This window comes from Clinocottus analis, unplaced genomic scaffold, assembly GCF_023055335.1.
Source record: "Clinocottus analis isolate CAN_PGR_092001 unplaced genomic scaffold, fCliAna1.0.p SCAF_25, whole genome shotgun sequence".
In the NCBI taxonomy this organism is placed as follows: domain Eukaryota; kingdom Metazoa; phylum Chordata; class Actinopteri; order Perciformes; family Cottidae; genus Clinocottus; species Clinocottus analis.
The window spans coordinates 1758680-1776488 of record NW_027175987.1 but is presented as its reverse complement, the minus strand read 5'-3'; the positions used below and the strand labels follow the sequence as shown (position 1 = coordinate 1776488).

Here is a 17809-nt window from a genome sequence, read left to right as displayed (position 1 = left end):
GAGCCAGTAACACCTTAGTGCATACTGAATATTTTCCTATTATAATTAATGTTGACTCAGAAGATCTTATGTGGGAGTCCGCCCACTCTTCATAGACACAGGTCTTTTGGAAAGAACTGATTTGAAAATAAAACCTTTCTTTCCAGTATTCCGCTTACTCGTAAAAGTCAACATGTTTTCAAATCCACACATCTGAATATCATATTAAAGCAGCGTTTACACCATTTTAAAGTGGTGTAACATTTTAAACCATGTCTACATTCGTGTGAATTAAAATGAACCAAAATCCTCCTAAACCCAGCACTGTGTTAAAATAGCATGAACTCAAATAATCCAGCCAGTCTTCCCAATTCCCCTCTTCATTTTTATTTAATTTCATCATGTTAATTTATTGGCTTATTTTGGCTCCTTCCAATCAGACAGATCTCATAGCGCCCCCCTGTGGCGCCTTACAGGTGTGCAATGTGTCCCACCACGCAGCTGAGGGTGTGTCTGCTCCACCCGATGTGGCCCAGAGGTGGTCGTCTGTGGGGTGAACCAGAACCTGAGCGAAGTAGCGCTATATACTTTCAGTCACTATATATCGCCACAAATACATATTTACATTGAAAGTAGACTTCATATATCCTCCAGAGAGAGAGAGATCAAGTTTGGTGCCGAGTCTGTCTACCATCAAGCCATAAAAACATCCTGCAGCTTATTCAATGTCACAGATCGCCCCCCGATGAATCGAGTCTTGAGCTCACATTAATGTGTACGTACGATAAAGGCCCAAGACCACGGAGATAGTAAATGCATCATCACACACAATCATCACATTTAAAAATTAAATTAATTGGTCAATGGGATTAATTATTAGTTGTTGGACCGGCGTTCATTTGAGTCAGAGACGCATCGAGGGGGCACCAGTGTGAGAAGTCATTTGAAGTGGAAAAAGCGAGACGCCGTTACACGCAGCGTCGCACTTAATGCATGACACGGACCTCCGTCTGCGTGGTCCGTGTCATTCATTAAAAGGTTTTGTTTACGAAACAGAAACTGCATGAGAAAGTGAGGTAAGAGCCCTGGTGTCTCTCGTCCCTAAACTACCGGGCCGAAAAAGGACTCCCCTGTGGCCCAGAGATACAGGCCTTGGCACGTGAAACCATCAACAGAGCGCATGAGAACTGACAGTCATGCGAGACATCTTCCTCAGCTCTCTTTGAGCTCCTCTAGATTGACACTGGGGACTTGTGAAGATGCGTCCCCTCCAGGTCTTCTCCCCTCGGTGGGATCAAACCGCAGTCACGCGGCTCGACGCGCCCGACGACTGTCAGAGCTCATCCTTCTCCATCTGCTGGAACGCCTCCAAGTCTTCCCGCCAATCAGCCAGCAGTTCGTCCACCGACTGGCTGCTCGAGTCTGTGTCGCCCTCGGGCTCCTCTCTGTCCTCAGAGTCTCTCTCCTCTTCGGGTCGAGCCAAATCGGCCCCGGTGGCTTCCTCTTCCGGTGGTCTGGCGTCCTCTGCAGGACTGGCTTCCTCTTCCGGTGGTCTGACTTCCTCTGCAGGACTTGTGTCTTGCTCAACGGGACTGACTTCCTCCCGTGATGGAGTACCCTGCTCAGGAGCCAGCTCGTCTAGCTCCAACGTGCTCATTTGCGATTGGCCGATAGGCTCAAATGAGGTAGGAGTTGTTGCCTCAGTTAAGCAGTCTTCCTCCGCTTCTTGCACATCCGCACCTGTAAAGAAAAGAGGAGTGTGAGACACGCAGAGAAAACTCTTGTCCTCCTCCTCAGTCGGTAATCTATACAACATGCCCCCCGGTAGCCATTCTCAGTCAAAAATAGAACCGTTTTCATTGTGAGGCTGTCATCTATAACAGCATGATGCTGATGATGAGTCATGTTTCCCACAGGACAAAGCCTTTCTCGCATAGCTGCACAACCAAACTGAGAGTCGACTGTGAAGAGAAATCTGGCAACAAGTTAAACTGTGACTTTTCAAGAGATCTGGTTCGGAGCGTATCCGTTTCTAAAAATGGAGCCGCTTCTTCGAGTGCAGATTGTACATGTGTTGAAGAGCAAGTCTATGCTTTCTTATTAAACAGTCGAGGTAATACCACAAAGACAACAGGTAATGACTTCAAGGCTTTGCAATTAGTACAGGTAGGCACAAGGCATCTGGTCATTATTGTGGCTTTGTGTTGACAGAGACTTGCTATAAATACTAGGATTTGTAGGAAAGGGTCACTACAAAAAAAAGCTGACCAAACACAAATTGTGGCAACTTTTGTAACTGTTGGTCTGCTGCAGTGACAAAACAGACACACAGAGCTGCCGTGTCCTTGGCTCTGAAGGGGGGAAATCAGAAATGACAAGACTGTGACTGCACTAAGCTTTCCTATCAAACACAAACGGAATCCTGTGGTTGGAGGGCAGAGTGACAGGAAGGGATGGAAAGATGAACGCATGACCACGAAAAGGAGGGAGAACAGAGATGAAGGCGAGAAGGAAGGATGCAGGATGAGAATACCCAATGAGAAAAGAAGGAAAAGAATACTTACTGCCCTTAGTCAGGCTGCCAGGAAGAGGTTTACCTTTGAATATGGTGGCTGCTCATCCAAAGGGGAGAGGGTTATGAAAAAAGAAAAGAGAAACCAAGAAAGAGAGGAGAGGCACTGTTACAGTTCACCACAGAGAACAGAGGGATTTGGCCGATGAGGAAAAAAGAGGAAAAGAATGAGGATGCAATATTGATTGAAGTGTGTAAAAAGAAAACCTCCACCAGCCACCGTTATAACCACAGCTGGTGGGTGGCTCGGGAATGAGTCACGATCTCTGAGACTTCAAATAAAGCCCCAATCCCTACATCCTCATCTTTATTTCATGAAGCCAGGCACATAATGAGGCTCAGTCGGTGGAGAGCGATAAGCGCACCGGTGTGATCAATCTCATCAAGAGCGGTGCGCGGAACAAAGTTCTAACATTTAGGGAGAAGCGTGAGGAAGCAGTTTCACACCTCGGTCCCTGGCTTTGTCGCTCAGCAGCACTTCCACCTCCCTGTACTCCTTCAGCGCCTCCAGCAGGATGTTGCCCTCCTTGTGGAAGAGGAAGAGGAGCGGCATGGTGATGTCGTCCGTGCTGCGGCCGTCGCCCGCCATTTGGAACAGGGGAGCCGTGTCGCTGCTGCTGCCCTCGTTGTCGTCTGGCGGGAGACGAAGAGAGCGCGAGAAGATATGACCGCGAGATCGAAGAAAGTTAACGGACAACAACTTTGGTAAGAAAACGAGGAAAAAGCTTCTGACATTTTTTAGATTCAACGATTAAATTTAAACTATTAGTTGAAAAGCATGTATATGAAGTTTTATGGCTTGTACAGAACATTCATAACATTTAGAAAGAGCCTATATCCGATGCGGCTCACGGTTATTAAGCTCACTTGAGTTCTTCTGTATTATTAAGCTATTATCATGTAATGTGCAGGACCCTATTCGACCATCTGTCTTCAAGGTAATCAATTTATAGAGCCCTAATCTAGTCACCGAGCAGTCCTCTTCCGTCTCGCGTCGTTAGCTGCTCGCACTCACCGATGACGATGCCTCCGATGGCGCCGGCCTTCTGGATGTGTCGGGCCTTCTCCGCAAACATGCACTGACCCCTCTGAAGCAGAGCGATGTGGCCCCGGATGTACTCGGCATTGGTGATCTCGGTGCAGCCGCTGTAGGGTTCAGCCACGGTCACGAAGCCTCGGACCTGCACGCGGACGCCAAGAAAAGTGCAATGTTTTAATATTATGGGGTGCACAGTGCCTGCAGGTGTACACATGTTCTCGTCTGCCGCTCGTCTTTTCTTCTGTTTGAATTAGGAGAATATTCTCGGAAAAAAGAAGCGCCCTCTTCATTTGGAATAACAGGGAAAAGTGAGAGGCTCTTTTAGGAAGAAAAAAAAAACAGGAGAGTTAAATGGCCGCTTGAAAGCTGGCAATTTGGCAAAGCTACAAAACCCACTCACCCCTGTGGAACTTTTGGACAGGTCTATGCCAAACTGTCCCGGGCCGGCGGTCAGCACGACCCTGCCAAAGAACGGGTGTGAGACGATCTGAATGGCTCTGGGAGGCAGCTGCTCTTTCTGCTGCTGGCTGGACAGCTCCATCATCTCCTGCATGAAACGCACGCCGTCCTCTGCTGCTACCGCACTCACCGCCTGGGAGGGAGAGGAGGAGAGCGAAACGGGGTTTAAAAAAACAAACAAAGTCAGGGTGATTTGTGGAGTTCCGGACAAAAACTATGTCCTCCATTAGATAATGGCACCAGTTGCAGAGCAGGTTCTCTTTCTGTTCTGCATTTCAATAACAGTACAAATGCACAAGCTGCTGCATGTGTTGAAAGACTTAAAGAGGTCTTTAAACTTTTCTTCATCAGCTCTAGTTATTGCTGACAGGCGATTTTTCGCCATATTTTGTGTGCTGAAAAAGTAACAATGTCGCATCATTCCCATCCCCCGAGTGATTAGAACAAAACAGCTAAGGAGTCACATTCGATGAACAAACTTAATTATTCCAGCTCAGTTTCTTTCTAAATCAGTCGCTAACAAAAAAAAAACCTGCAGACGTAAACCCTTCACCTGTGTGGCATGCTGGACCAGCTGCACTCTGCCGTCTTTCAGGTGGATGAGACTGACTCCCATTCTCCTCAGCAGCTCCAGATGCTCAGGGTTGTTCGCCATGAAGTCCTGAGCCCTCAGTGGAGGACGACCCATCCCGGGCTCCCTGCGAGGAGGAAGAGGTTAAAAACGGGGAGTATTCACAGTAGTTCGGAGAAACAGAGAAGTTCAGGCTCATGACGAGGTCACACCTGTATGTACACATACCGGTAAGGAGGGGGGCGGGGGCAGCTCTTGTCCACAGCGCTCCGGATCGGATCTCTCAGGTTACGGGGGAAGGCGGGGTCAGGAAACAGGAGGCGGGTGTTAGGGCAGGTCCAATCGAAGTTTGAGTCGTCCAGCTCCTCGGACTGAATGATCAGGAGCATGTCACGGATTCAGTTAGGGAACTGGAATGTTTACACGCTTTCATGTCAGATCTGAATCCCAACGGTGACCATTACCGTTCTGTTTGAGCGAACGGAGGACGCGTGAGGGGCCATGGAGAGGGACAGGGGCAGCAGGTGGGCCTCGGTTGTGAAGACGTAGTCCTCCACGTCAAACGGTAAGTCCTCGGCATCCGCGAACAGCAGGAAGAGGTATTTGAACATCTCAGCAAGGAAGAACGAGTCCATTCTGGCAGGAGAGAACAGGTGGAAGATCATGGGGCACAGGGCTTACTTACACTGCTGGTTTATTCATTAGGTAATCATGAAGGGCGTCGCAAAGCAGAGCCAGAGTGATCAGCTCATTGTGCACACTGTGTGTGTATGTACCAGATATGTAATATGATTTTACAGCCTGCATTGCTCTGTGTAGTTGACTTTTCTTACTTTTACATAGTTAAAATTGGGGAATTATTTTAACCTGTCTTGCTTTTTTAGTACACAGCTTTTTCACAACTATTAAAATACTGAAAGATCCTTGCAAAGAGTGTGTCTTTTTCTCAAGTGAGGAATTAAATAACAATGCTTATCATCTTTATGATGATTCATATGCTCACCTGTCCTCGTGGCTCCCGGTGCGTACGTCCTTCATTGCGGCAAAGCCACAGGGAACACGAGCAAAGCGGTTGAGGTTGTCCAGGATGGTACGACCGGCCTCCAGGTAGTACGGGTCTCCCGTGGCCTGGGAGGACCAGAGGACAGGAGCGTGATCGTAACAGAGGACAGCACACGGGCCGGGAGGAAGGCTCCAGTGGCATCAGACGAGACACAACAATGTAACACCTACTCCGAAGTGATTTATCGTATATTATTTTCCTTTATACATTTTCTGCACGACACCAGAATGCCAAAGGCAGAGGACCGGAGGCTGCTTAACAACTGCAGAAATGGAGATTGTGTGTTCGAAATTTTGAGTCCCATTTAAATTGGCTACTTATGAAACAAAATCTGCTGCATGGGAAAGAAGCATTCACCTCTGTACTTTGGCGGTGGAAAGGGAACGTCTGCATTATGTCAAGCGTCCTTGATGAATTACCTTGTAAAGGAAATAGGTGCTCTCTGCAAACTCAGGCCTCAGGGGATGTTGGGCCCAGTGTACCCTGAAATCAGTCGTGAAGGCCTGGGGAGAGACGGAGAAGGACGAATGGGTCAGCGTGCCATCCAGCGCTTTGTAATTAGAACAGAGAGACGGTGCTAAACTGCGGTCCGCGCCGCATGAAACGAGAGCTCGTTCACTTTCAAACGGTTACGGTTGGCAACACAAGTCACATGGGGTTACCTGACTCCATTGTAAAATGAGACCACAAATCCCTTTTTTTGTGCAGCAGTTAAATCCTAAGAGGGTATTTAAAGTTGGATACACAGAGAGACAGATTACCTCTGGGAGGAAGTTGTGTTTCTTTGTTACTTGATACAACATCTCATGAGTCTCGATGGCAGGACGGATATCTCCCTTCAACACCTGAGACACACGCAGTATGGACAGCATTGTTACAGCTGTAACAAGCACGAGGCATTACAGGAGGCGTAAAACCTTCAAAATCACGCGATCTAATCTGACCTGCAGTCCAGGGAAGAAGGCCAGCAGGGAGTCCATCCAGGTGCGAGCGGGAAGCAGAGGTTTGTGGATGTGGACGTCAAGCAGCAGTGGAGGCTGGCTTATGTACTTCATTATAGATGCATAGTGCTGAATGAGACATGCAAAGTGGAAGGAGCATAATGTAAACAGTCGCGTGGTGCTCGGTGAAGTAAACACAACTAGACAAATAGGAGCCGGAGGATTGAAAACAGGATTGGTGTGCTGGAGAACTAAACAGAATCCTGAAGTGCACAAACCTAAAAATATAATGGTGCTTGGTTAAAGACACCACAGTGAGAAAACACAATTATGCAGACAGAGAGGCATCAAATTGCTGTGTGTGTGTGTGTGTGTGTGTGTGTGTGTGTGTGTGTGTGTGTGTGTGTGTGTGTGTGTGTGTGTGTGTGTGTGTGTGTGTGTGTGTGTGTGTGTGTGTGTGTACTCACAATATTGAACCGCTCTAAAAACAGGTCATCTCCCAAGAGGATGTAAGCCTTTAGCAGGTATTCATAGTACGAGTCAATTCCGGCTCCTACTCCGCTGTCTGTGGTGACACAATCAATCAACACACTTTTATGAGACAAGAAAAAAAAAAAAAAAAAAATCAGATGATGTCCCATGTTTACCCATCAACCCTCTGTGACACCAAATCCTCTCTCGGCCAGACTAACCGGTATACTTCATTTGCACTTCCCCATGTCCTTGTCTCCTCATCACTCGGTATCTGCCACAGTCTCCTTCCCTCTTCCTCCACTTCCACTTCTCTCAACACTTCCATCCGCCCTCAGTCATGTCATAACGCCTCTCTGTGCCTCTCTCCCAGTAACTCACCCCTGCGAACCCACTCTCCGGAGTGGATGTTGATGGTGGTTCCCACCAGATTGCTGTTTCTCTGTCTCTTCTCCCACAGAAAGTCCAGAGCTCTCCGGGCATGGGTCTGTGAAGAAAGGTGTGTTATTGATTTGAAAAAAAATAAAAAATCTTGAAAATCAATCGGCAGAAGCTGTCAACTGTGAAAGAGATTGCGGTGATACGATGTGTGCTTGATCAGCAGTTTACTGCTGCCAGGAAGTAAACCAGTGCAAAGAAAGGCTCTAATATCGTTGCACAGGGTAAGATATCGAACTATATTATATTCATATTTCAGTGTACCACTGCAGTTATAAGGTCCCTACCCTCATTTTCTGTTTGTATACACTTCATATTGTAGAAAACAATCAGATTCCTCTATTTTTGTGAGATGCACATTGATTTAGAGGCAACAGAAGAGAAGGAGATCTCACTGAAGACATGACGGAGACAGTATTCCACCTCAAACAAGAGAGCGTCTGAACCTGCTCTCAAAAAAAAGATGCAATGACAAAGTGTAACCTGGATAAATAAAAGGAATGCGAGCCACTCGTGAGGTGTGGCTGTTCAGCGCTGACGCTTGTCTGTTGCGATAGACGATTACTTTCTTACTATTTAACAGGTGAGACCCACCAGTTTATGAGAACAGGTTTGCTGATAAATAATTAGCGATGGTTGTGAACTTTAAGTCAAAAGAGGAATTATTCCTCAAAAATATTTGGTTGTTGTTCAAAAAAATATATATTGCCTCACCATTTATCATATTTTATGCTACAACAGCATATATATGTTTACCCTGATGACTTAAAACTCCCTAATTGTTCATTTTTACAATGTTTTATTTTGTTACATCTGCTTTAAAAAGGCTTCCAAAAGAGGATCTTATCATCGTATACCTCAAACACCGGATCTCCAGTGAAGCGGCTTAAGGCAGCAAACTCCAGGATCATGGTTCCCGCACACGCAGTGCAGGTGTCTGTTTCTGTGCCTGTTCTCGTCTCAGGACCCCTGACACCAAACTTCAGGTTCACCTGTCAAATACAAAAGAAAAAAAAAGAAGAAAAAAACATTACACAATCTGTTTTTAGAGTCACAGTTGTTTTGCAAGAGCCTGTGCATGAAAACTAGTCAGACACGAAAATATGTGCTTTCAAAAGCTGCGACAGCTGCGAGCAGAGCAGAGCAGAGCAGAGCAGCGAAGCGGAAAATGGAAATATGTAGTCATGATCCGAGAGGTTACACATGTCAATGTGACATACTGCAACCCTTAAAGTGTGTGGAAGAGTTCAAACATATTCCTTTTTTGTAGTACATGATCAAATATGTTTGACGTAGAATTTACTAAAACGGTATTATTTAAAAGGAAGGTTTTTACATTCAGTTCAGCATGAAGACCTTTTTATTATTATTTTTTTATCACAGTCTTGAAAATTGGATAATATGGGACTTCTGTGCCGATGCCAAAACAGGTGTGTTAGATGTTTTTGTTGAACATCCCCACCTTACACTACAGAGCATGGAGGTTCGTGCATGGCGTTAAGGAGCAGAACGTGTGTGTAGTTGTCTCACCCTGGGATAAGGAAGGCCACTACTGGTGTTGAAGGCTGGCAGCAGGCGGAAGCCCAGTTCTTTGGCCATATGCAGGAGCTCATCCTGGTACCACTGCATGTGTTGACCTCCATCCTTCAGCATCACAGCCATGGAGTGCCCTCCCAACAGACCTCTGAACACACACATACACACACCAATCACGTGTTTAGAATTAAGCACGGCAGCATCCAGTGATTTCTTATGACTGGTGTGCTTTCGGACAGCTGTTCTGTCTGCTGCCAGTCAGAGGGTACACTTAATATTAACCAGGTAATGTATTAACCATTAATATGTGTTGATTGTGTAATCTGATCTCACCCAAGGACTCGTATGTTGGTTTCGAAGACCGATACCACAATGTCGTTGTCCAGCCTCACATCTGACAGCACTCTCCTCACTGCAGCCTCAAACTCCGTCGTCTTGTTCAAAAGCTTCCAATGACAAATAATACATGAATATTAATAATTCTGGCTTATTTACGGGTCATTTCATATTGTAAAGGTGGACTGAGAAACTCAGGATAATAGACATCAGAAATATTAAAATAAAGACATGGGATTTAGAAAAAATGGCATTTTACTATACATTCTTTCAAGCAGTACATAATATTATAAAATACAATGTCATCAAAACCTCCACATTGAGCTGTCCTATGCATTTCTATTTAACTAAATTCGAAATACAAATGGGCCTCAGAGGGCTCTACAGTCTGTATAGCAGATAAAAACTGTATAGCAGCGAAAAACATCCAAGAAAACAACAGAGAAGTGCAATAGATGTCATGTTTACATTACAACAACATAATGTAATTAAAACACAGCAAAAATAAAAGCTGAATAATAATGGAACAATGATGACCACTAATATTAACAGCAACTGTGGATATAACAGAATAATAAATATACTAAATACAGCCTCACAATAATAACCAAACCAGTACTTACCATCAAAGTATCCAGTGTGTCTATGAGGGTCAAAGAGAACCTAACAGAGAGAGAAACCTTTTTTAAGCAATAATAATTAATGCAATTGTATTTCATGGAAACATTATTCCACACAATGGTTATTCAGCAATGTGTACAATTTGTCTCCACCTTTCCACCTCTGGTAAGTGTTTAACCAGGCGTGGGAATGTGTGCGTGTGGACCAACGTCCTCTTGGTTCCAACAGGTGTCAATGGAGCGTGGCAGCGTGTTACTCACTTTCCCAGCGCATCGTCTACGTCGCCTCGGCTGGGTTCAAGCCCACGGACTCTTCCTCTGCATGTTAGTGGCATCAGCTCATCTGCTGGATATGCATGGTCCTGGGGAATTAAAGAAGTTGCAATAAAGCCATCTGCTGCAAAGATGCATCAAAAAGACAAACACTCGAAAGTCCTATTTTTGTGAAGGGATCCAGTTACAATAGATTACTTACCATATAATTCTGATATGCATGGTCAAACATCTCAACCACTTGGTTTCTGTTTTGGGGAGGGGAAAAAAACAGACAAAAGTCAGCGTGCGGAACAGGTTTTTGGTGGATTCTCGCTCGGAGGAAGTTGTGTGTTTTTGCCAACTCACCTCAACCTGTGCCTCTCCTCCTGTGACATAGCCTGTCCGAGGCTGCATAGTGCCCCGAGCAGCAGTAAGAACAGTACAGCCGGCATTGTGGGATTGGGCAAGATGGCAGCAATATACACAAAAGTACAGTTTGGCCCACCTCTTGGTCAGTCCTCGAGCAAATATCTAGTCATTACCTACGCCTAGCCCTAACCAAATAGCTCAAACTAACATCAACACCCAAGAAACACAAACCTACACCACCCCATTAATGATATACCTCTGAGATCATGTTTAATCACTTGTTTCTTTCCCTGACCTAAGATGTACCGCTTATTCATTAATACGTACAGAAGGTATCATGTAATCATGCTCGTTTCTTGCCACTTACACGCCATCTGTTTCTCAGCAAACACAAAAAACAAGACAAGACTACACAACCGACTATGTGCAATGGGCGCCTTCATGTGTGCACTCAAGACGCTAAACTGCAATCAAATAGTTTCTAGGAATGTTGTTATTTCAAGTTAAGTCTCCAAATTTCCCCACTGGGGGACTAATAAAGGAATATATAATATATCTGAAGAAACATCGGCGTGGAACTGATAGATATATTAGTTATAGTGCGCAGTTGGTTAGTCACACCTGTATATTTGCCTAAACGGTGACCCGGACATGCTGTACCACAGGTGTGACACGTTGACATGCAAACACGATAACGTTATATCCTGCGAGCGAGCGGTTAATGATGCAAATCACAATAAAAACGGATTGTTCTATATGTGGTCTTCACGCAGCAGCGATCAAAGAAACGTCTCGCCTTTTCAGTTCAATCACGACACATTGAGCTAGTTAAGACTCACTGTAAACTGAAGCAAGACACGTAGAATTAACAACCAGAGTCTTATCTTAAACTCCACAAATCGATCCCTTACTCCACACAACGTGCAGCCGAATAAACCGCTAGACAAACCAACAGCTTTTGGAAACTCCTGTTAACACCACCGTCCGTTATCCCTCTGACGTGTCGACTGGACCTTTTACATATAGGAGTTAATTATTTTCCTTCTCTTGACATTTCTCTCGTCAGCCACTCAAGACAAGCAGCCGACCACTTATCAGGGTTTATTTAACCAGTGAGCCAGCCGGGCTAACTAGCCGAGAAGGCGACAACGACCTATAATACAAAAAAATCGACAAAAACCCGCGTCCATTGTTGAGCGACAGACCTGACCGAGCGATGTTCTCCGTCCTTCGGGGAATAAAGTGGTAAATTTCGCAGTAAACGGCTGTTTTGCCAAGCTAGCCTGCCTAAAAAAAACGGATGTCATTGCAACGAGAACGTCAACAACATCCGCTTCCTGGTTCGTTATGCTTTTGAGCCCTGAGTGTAGTTTGCCAGGCAGCATTTTCCTCGTCGGCCGATAGGCAAGACGCTTCTCCTTTGCTGAGAAATACAGCTATAACTCTCGACATGTGTGTAACCCAATTATTACGTGTATATTACCTTATTATACGGTTAGATAGCAGTTTAATAGCGTTTGAATTGGTTATACAAGTAGTTATAGATACCTGAAAGTCTAGACTGAGGAATTACAAAAGGGTCATTTATCTGTGCATACTGTACTTATGCGTGTTGCCTTTCAGTGCTGATGAAAGCTCTGGAAAAATAAACTTCAGCTCCGATATCGCACACCCAATTGCTTACATTTGAAGGCCTGTGATAGTGAAATTAAATATATGTTATCAAAATACCGCTTAGTGTATAATTGGTTCTAGTCATGGTAATTATTTACGTGAATTAACGCACTTATTATATGCAACGCGTATACCATTGGTAACTCCTTCGACAAACCACACACGCCCTCTACACATAACTATGCAATTATCATCTGTTTGGGTATCATCATTCATATCTTATGTAGTGCTACGGGATACTTTATTGCTCCTTGTTTACTTGTACGTGTTGCATGCCTACAATATTAGGATATCCCAACAGCAGTTAAAGGCAGCACTAATGTTTTGTACATGAAGGAACAACTCCACTCAAACTTTCAAACAACGTTTCAAAACGACTGTATAGAGTCCGTGTACGAATCCTAACTAAAGGAAGCCCATGGATATCTCACCGTATTTTTCGTGTTTTTCACTCATAAACTCCATTTCCCTTCGAGCTTTGCGGCGTCACGTGATACCTACATGTGACAAGTAAGACATAAGACTGTATTTGAGAGGGCATCAACAGTAGATCGCTCCTCTTCCCTCCAAACTAAAATTGATGTCCGTAACGCGCAGAAGGAATCACGCAATGTTACACGTAAGTAGCATGACATAGTAGTAGACATATTTGAATTCCCTCTTCATTTATAGATCACTGAAAGCCTAATATACAGTATATCTTAATAATAATCACTTACACACATTAGGTGTGATTTGGTTGCGTGTTGTTTTTCTGTAAATCTGGCGTTTCAAAAACAAGATGTGACGTTAAACGTGAACACTGGGCGAACAGCTTTCTTGTTTTTCTGCAACGTTGAAGTTACGGTAGTTCATCCACTTCCTCTTGAACCTCATTATTATTTTGTTGTGCCCAATTCTGTATTTCTTTCTTTCTTTCTTCTTTCTTTCCTTCTTACCACCTATCGACATGTATGTCTGTTTGTTTACATTGTCAGGGAGAAGAAACAGTCATGAGTCCTGCTGAAAAAAAGCTGACAGGCCTTGTTGCAGCCACATTTACTCCATTCACCCCACAAGGGTATGTAGCGTTCAGGAACCTCTTCAGCTCGACTTCTTATTTTTAAAGTCCAGCATTTATTGTTGATGAGAAAGAAAAGTGATAGTGTTGGAAGTTAAAAGTGAGGAATGAGCGTGTGGAGGTATTTGGAACTCAATGTTGCATGTTTGGTGTTCTTCTGTAAAATGTGGAGGCTGACATTGCCCACATTTCCCCCGAAACAGTGAAGTCAACCTCGCCGCGATTGGACCTTATGTTGACTACTTGACAGAGAAACAAGGCATTAAAAGCATATTTGGTAAGTTTAAAGGTGGATTCTTCCTTTTTGATATTTGTCATTTTCCATTTTCCAATATCAATCAACTCCAAAATTGCATGTCTTGTTGCTTTATATATTTGCCAATATGTTTGTCCTCTGTGAACCCTCAGTTGTGGTTTAAAAAGGAGTGACATTGAAATGTTATCAGGTCGCACTCTGGAAAACCAAACCTTAGTGTGTCAATTATTCGTTTGGTGTTAGATATACTCTGGCAGCAACTCTATTTAGACTGAAAAGATCTGTGAAGTCATTTCACAAATCTTTCAAAAACTAATCAAATAACTCTTCTGCAAACTTAGAAACTAACTTGTCTTTAGTTTATTTTCTGTGCAACGTTAAAAGGCAATTCTATCACCAGTAATCATCATGAAACAGTCGTTATTCCAACAGTAATTTTCATTTCCTTTTAAATATGACAGAGGACAGAGCTGTCATCAAAACATCTTGCTTCATAGGGTATGATTCATGAATGATTTCATAATCAGCTTCTGTCTCATTTCCTTAAAAGAGCATCCCCTTGTGCAACTACCTGATATTATATTAGAATTATATCTTTCTTTCTTTCTTTTTTTAAAAGAATTAAAGGGGAGTTGTGTTGAGATGTTACTCGCAAAAAACTCTGTGTATCCTTGAGGCCTGACAAATAAAACACGACTATACTTTCTTTCAGTGAATGGGACCACCGGAGAGAGCATGTCTCTCACTGTTGCAGAGAGGAAGATCCTGGCTGCGGACTGGTGTCTGAAAGCCAAGGGCAAGTAAGTGTGTCACACAGGACTTCTATGTTGAGAGTTGTCTGTTTGTCCCATCTAATGCAACATGTGTGTGCATGTCTCTACAGGTTAGATCAGGTCATTGTGCACGTCGGCTGCCTGAGCCTTAAAGATGCCAAAGAACTGGTGAGTGGCTTCCTTTTATGTTTCCTTTAGTGACATGAACATTGAACAAAACGCATGGCTCATAAGGGGACCAAATGATGTGTTTCACAAAGAAAGATTGCCCGTCATTGACCAGGCTGACTGTACTGAATCTGGCTTTTATTAGGGAAAAGTTTAAATGAGTCCTAAATTACCTTTTTTTTCAGCGGTAGTGTTTAGTCCTGGGGGTAGCGATGATGAAGTGTTTTAATATGTTTTTATGGTGGATGCAATTCCACTCAGCCGGCCTCGTCTGTTCAGTTCAGTCGTCGACGTCCCACATTTCTAGTCCATTTTTAGTGATAGTCCATCTTCTTTACCCTTTTTTTAGCGTTAAAAAAAACGGCTGTTTTGAACATTTCCTGTTTTTTTTCTTCTGCTAAGCTGAGCAAACAGACATTTGATATTTAATACGCAGGTATGAGCGCGGTATCATTCGTCTGAGACTTGCAGACTTCCGAATTCTTTGGGTACATGAACAGAGCTGCTTTAAATATATTTTTTTGTTGTAAACTAAACCACAGATGTAATACAAACCATAGCGGGAGCTAAAAAATTACCTTAGTCGTTGTTGCTCGTCCTCACATCGTTCATGTCCCATCCAGGCGGGACATGCGGCTCAGATCGGGGCAAATGCGATTGCAGTCATGGCCCCGTTCTTCTTCAAGCCGAGAACTGCAGGTAAGCGCTGGTATCGATGAGTAAAAGATTTACTTCCACATTTTTAAATGCAAGTAAACACACGCACATGGAACATGTGTGTGTGACTTAATACCAACGTTCACACTTCATTCACATCTCACGACTGCTCTTTTCCCCGTCGTTCCACTTCAGCCGCGCTGAGGTCGTTCCTCCAGGAAGTCGCTTCAGCTGCCCCAACTCTGCCTTTCTATTACTATCATATTCCTGCTGTCACCGGTGTTAATGGTAAGTGCAAATGGTGATTAGATTTTCCTTGCAGCTGCATTCAGAAACGGAGAGACTCTACTTCCCCACACATGATAGCAGCATGATGCATGTCTGACCGTCTAGAACTGATGGGATACTGCATGTGAGAGGATGTTTTTTCTCTTCAGTGCCAGTGAGAGAGGTGTTGGAGGGCATTGAAGAGCTCATTCCCTCCTTCAGAGGCGTGAAGTTCAGTGGGAGTGACCTGATGGACTTTGGCCAGAGCGTCAGCGGCAGTCCGCCTCAGTGGTCCTTCCTCTACGGCGTGGACGAGGTCGGCTCTTCCTCCATCTTGCCCCTCATCTGCAGCTGCTCATCTCGCGAGATGCTTTACGACTCTCACCTCCACTGTCTTTCTTTTCACAGCAACTGCTCGCAGCTCTGGCTATGGGGGCCGATGGAGCGGTTGGGAGGTGTGTTCCTGCACCGTGATTCATTTCCTCTCGTACTCTCCGCTTCTCAGTTATTTACACGCATTTGCTTTTCCGGCCTGCAGCACTTATAACTATGCAGGATGCCATTTCAACAAGCTCATATCGGCATTTAAGGAGGGCCATGTGGTCCAAGCCAGGGAGATACAGGTACGTCCATGTTGCTGTGGTTGCTCCTCCCAACTTCACTTTGATATGTTTTTTCTTACATTCATTTAGTTTACTGACGTCTTTGTCTAATTTCCATGTGCAGTTCAAGATGCAAGAGCTCCTCACTTACGCCATAAAAATTGGTGAGCGACGCTTGTGTCATGGGTTTATTACTCATGTCACATGATAATAAGATGAATAAATGAACTTGTGCCATAGAAGTCTTTCTCAATCTTTTTTTTTTTTTTTTAAACTTCCGTATTGTTCTCGACAGGTTTCGATGTGGGCGTGAACAAGCAGCTGATGAACGACTTATCCGGCCTGAGCCTCGGGCCCCCTCGACTGCCTGTGACGCCGTGTCCTTTGACTCACGCGCTGCTCATCGTGGAGAAATATCACCACGTTTTTACTGATTGCTGATGTGTTTCTTTCTAACTGGCATCCGTCATTGATTTAGCACAGCACAATTACGCCTTGAATCAAATCTGTTGAGTGAGATGTTTTCCACCAGTCAGTCCTTCCCCCTTGAGGGTGGGAATGAAATATGTATTTTAATCTCAGTGTTTTAATGATTTCTTGAATGTAAAAATGAACAAACCCAGGGAAATGTGGCACTTTTCTTTTTGCTACATGTAGGAAAATGGGAAGTGTCACGTGACATACATATAATTTCAAAATGAACACAGTGAACCACCTCGACTAATGTCACCGCTTTACTTTAACTGTTTTTGTGTTTTTTAGGTTCGTGGAATGTTTTGCCAACAGTGAAATCAATGATATTATCTTTCAAGCACAGTTATGGAAAAACTCTGACATCAAAGGGACGACAGCAGAAGAAGAGTTGACATGAAGAATAAACACTCCATAAAAGAGAATAAAACATCTCGGTTGTTAGAAGGGAGCATAAAACAGATTCAGCCTCTGCTTATGAGTTAGAATTCATCCTGTTGTCATAAATATATACTTTTTAAATGACGTATTAAAGGGAAATATACTGTTTAATCATTTATCCTTGCTTTGTAATGTAACAATGTATCACTAATGCTTTATGCCAGATTTATTCATGTCTATCTTTTGTTCCCGAGAAGTTTAAATGTCACAAGGCCAGATTATCTCGGAGGCGAGTATGAACAAGCACTGCTTTGTGTCTTTAAGATGCCAGTGAGCGTCTCGTGGTCATGGTGTCTACTTTGTCTATGACTTTTTGAAACATGTCTATCCTGCTGTCTCGTTCTGTATTTACTAACATTTCTTTGAAATACCTAATGGTTTGATATTTTCTTGGTCCTGGATTTGCTGCAATTGCAGTTTGATTTTTTATATATATCTGATAAAAAATTGAATTCTTAATCTGTTGTTGACTCCTTTTTGCTGGTTACAATTGGTTGCTTAAGATTTTCAAGAAGTCCTCTGGGAAATAGATCTATCCTGTTTGCACTTCTCAGACAACATTGACTTTTTGCTTCTAGATAAGTCCTCTCCAGACCTGAGTACCACTACGGTTGTTTCAAACAAACCTCTAGTCACGCGGTCTGGCTCTTTTAATCTATGTGGTTGCATTAAATACATCTGTGTCTCTCCTCTCCACAAAAAGGCAGTGAGTTCACAGACACGGTGTGTAAACCGATGTGAGAAAGAAAAGCCCCACACCTTGCCTTTGTGTGAAGCTGTGCCACCCACTG

At 43.9% G+C, this 17809-nt stretch overlaps 2 protein-coding genes across 3 annotated transcripts; one reads left to right on the top strand and one right to left on the bottom strand.

The window, feature by feature from the left end:
* Positions 1 to 343: 343 nt before the first annotated feature.
* On the bottom strand, positions 344 to 12003 carry edem3 (ER degradation enhancer, mannosidase alpha-like 3). 2 transcript variants are annotated; one of them, XM_068591411.1, is made up of 21 exons: positions 10647 to 12003; positions 10501 to 10546; positions 10287 to 10387; positions 10029 to 10068; positions 9403 to 9515; positions 9064 to 9217; positions 8391 to 8525; positions 7477 to 7582; positions 7092 to 7189; positions 6628 to 6753; positions 6445 to 6528; positions 6103 to 6186; positions 5624 to 5748; positions 5085 to 5256; positions 4849 to 4991; positions 4603 to 4747; positions 3991 to 4182; positions 3567 to 3732; positions 2999 to 3184; positions 2544 to 2591; positions 344 to 1719 (listed from the first exon to the last, which is right to left on the bottom strand). In XM_068591411.1, exons 1-21 carry the CDS (start codon positions 10730 to 10732, stop codon positions 1313 to 1315), a joined length of 2757 nt encoding a protein of 918 aa, XP_068447512.1. In that variant the 5' UTR covers positions 10733 to 12003; the 3' UTR covers positions 344 to 1312. The 2 variants fall into 2 exon arrangements, with proteins under 2 accessions (XP_068447512.1, XP_068447513.1); XM_068591412.1 differs by lacking the exon at positions 2544 to 2591 and having other exon boundaries at positions 10647 to 12001.
* Positions 12004 to 12727: 724 nt separating this feature from the next.
* Positions 12728 to 17477, top strand: npl (N-acetylneuraminate pyruvate lyase (dihydrodipicolinate synthase)). Its single transcript, XM_068591457.1, has 12 exons — positions 12728 to 12942; positions 13301 to 13383; positions 13587 to 13660; positions 14352 to 14439; positions 14523 to 14580; positions 15204 to 15279; positions 15433 to 15525; positions 15675 to 15820; positions 15913 to 15959; positions 16043 to 16127; positions 16231 to 16270; positions 16402 to 17477. Exons 1-12 carry the CDS (start codon positions 12904 to 12906, stop codon positions 16545 to 16547), a joined length of 975 nt encoding a protein of 324 aa, XP_068447558.1. The 5' UTR covers positions 12728 to 12903; the 3' UTR covers positions 16548 to 17477.
* Positions 17478 to 17809: the final 332 nt, after the last annotated feature.

Bases quoted from the DNA above. Each gene is read 5' to 3' on its own strand.
- npl (XM_068591457.1), top strand. From the start codon at position 12,904: ATGTCCGTAACGCGCAGAAGGAATCACGCAATGTTACAC. The intron at 14,581-15,203 runs GTGAGTGGCTTC...TGTCCCATCCAG, and splicing joins TTAAAGATGCCAAAGAACTG to GCGGGACATGCGGCTCAGAT. The intron at 16,271-16,401 runs GTGAGCGACGCT...TGTTCTCGACAG, and splicing joins CACTTACGCCATAAAAATTG to GTTTCGATGTGGGCGTGAAC.
- edem3 (XM_068591411.1), bottom strand. From the start codon at position 10,732: ATGCCGGCTGTACTGTTCTTACTGCTGCTCGGGGCACTATGCAGCCTC. The intron at 6,529-6,627 runs GTCAGATTAGAT...CGTGTGTCTCAG, and splicing joins CCTTCTTCCCTGGACTGCAG to GTGTTGAAGGGAGATATCCG. The intron at 3,185-3,566 runs GTGAGTGCGAGC...GTCTCCCGCCAG, and splicing joins CATCGGAGGCATCGTCATCG to ACGACAACGAGGGCAGCAGC.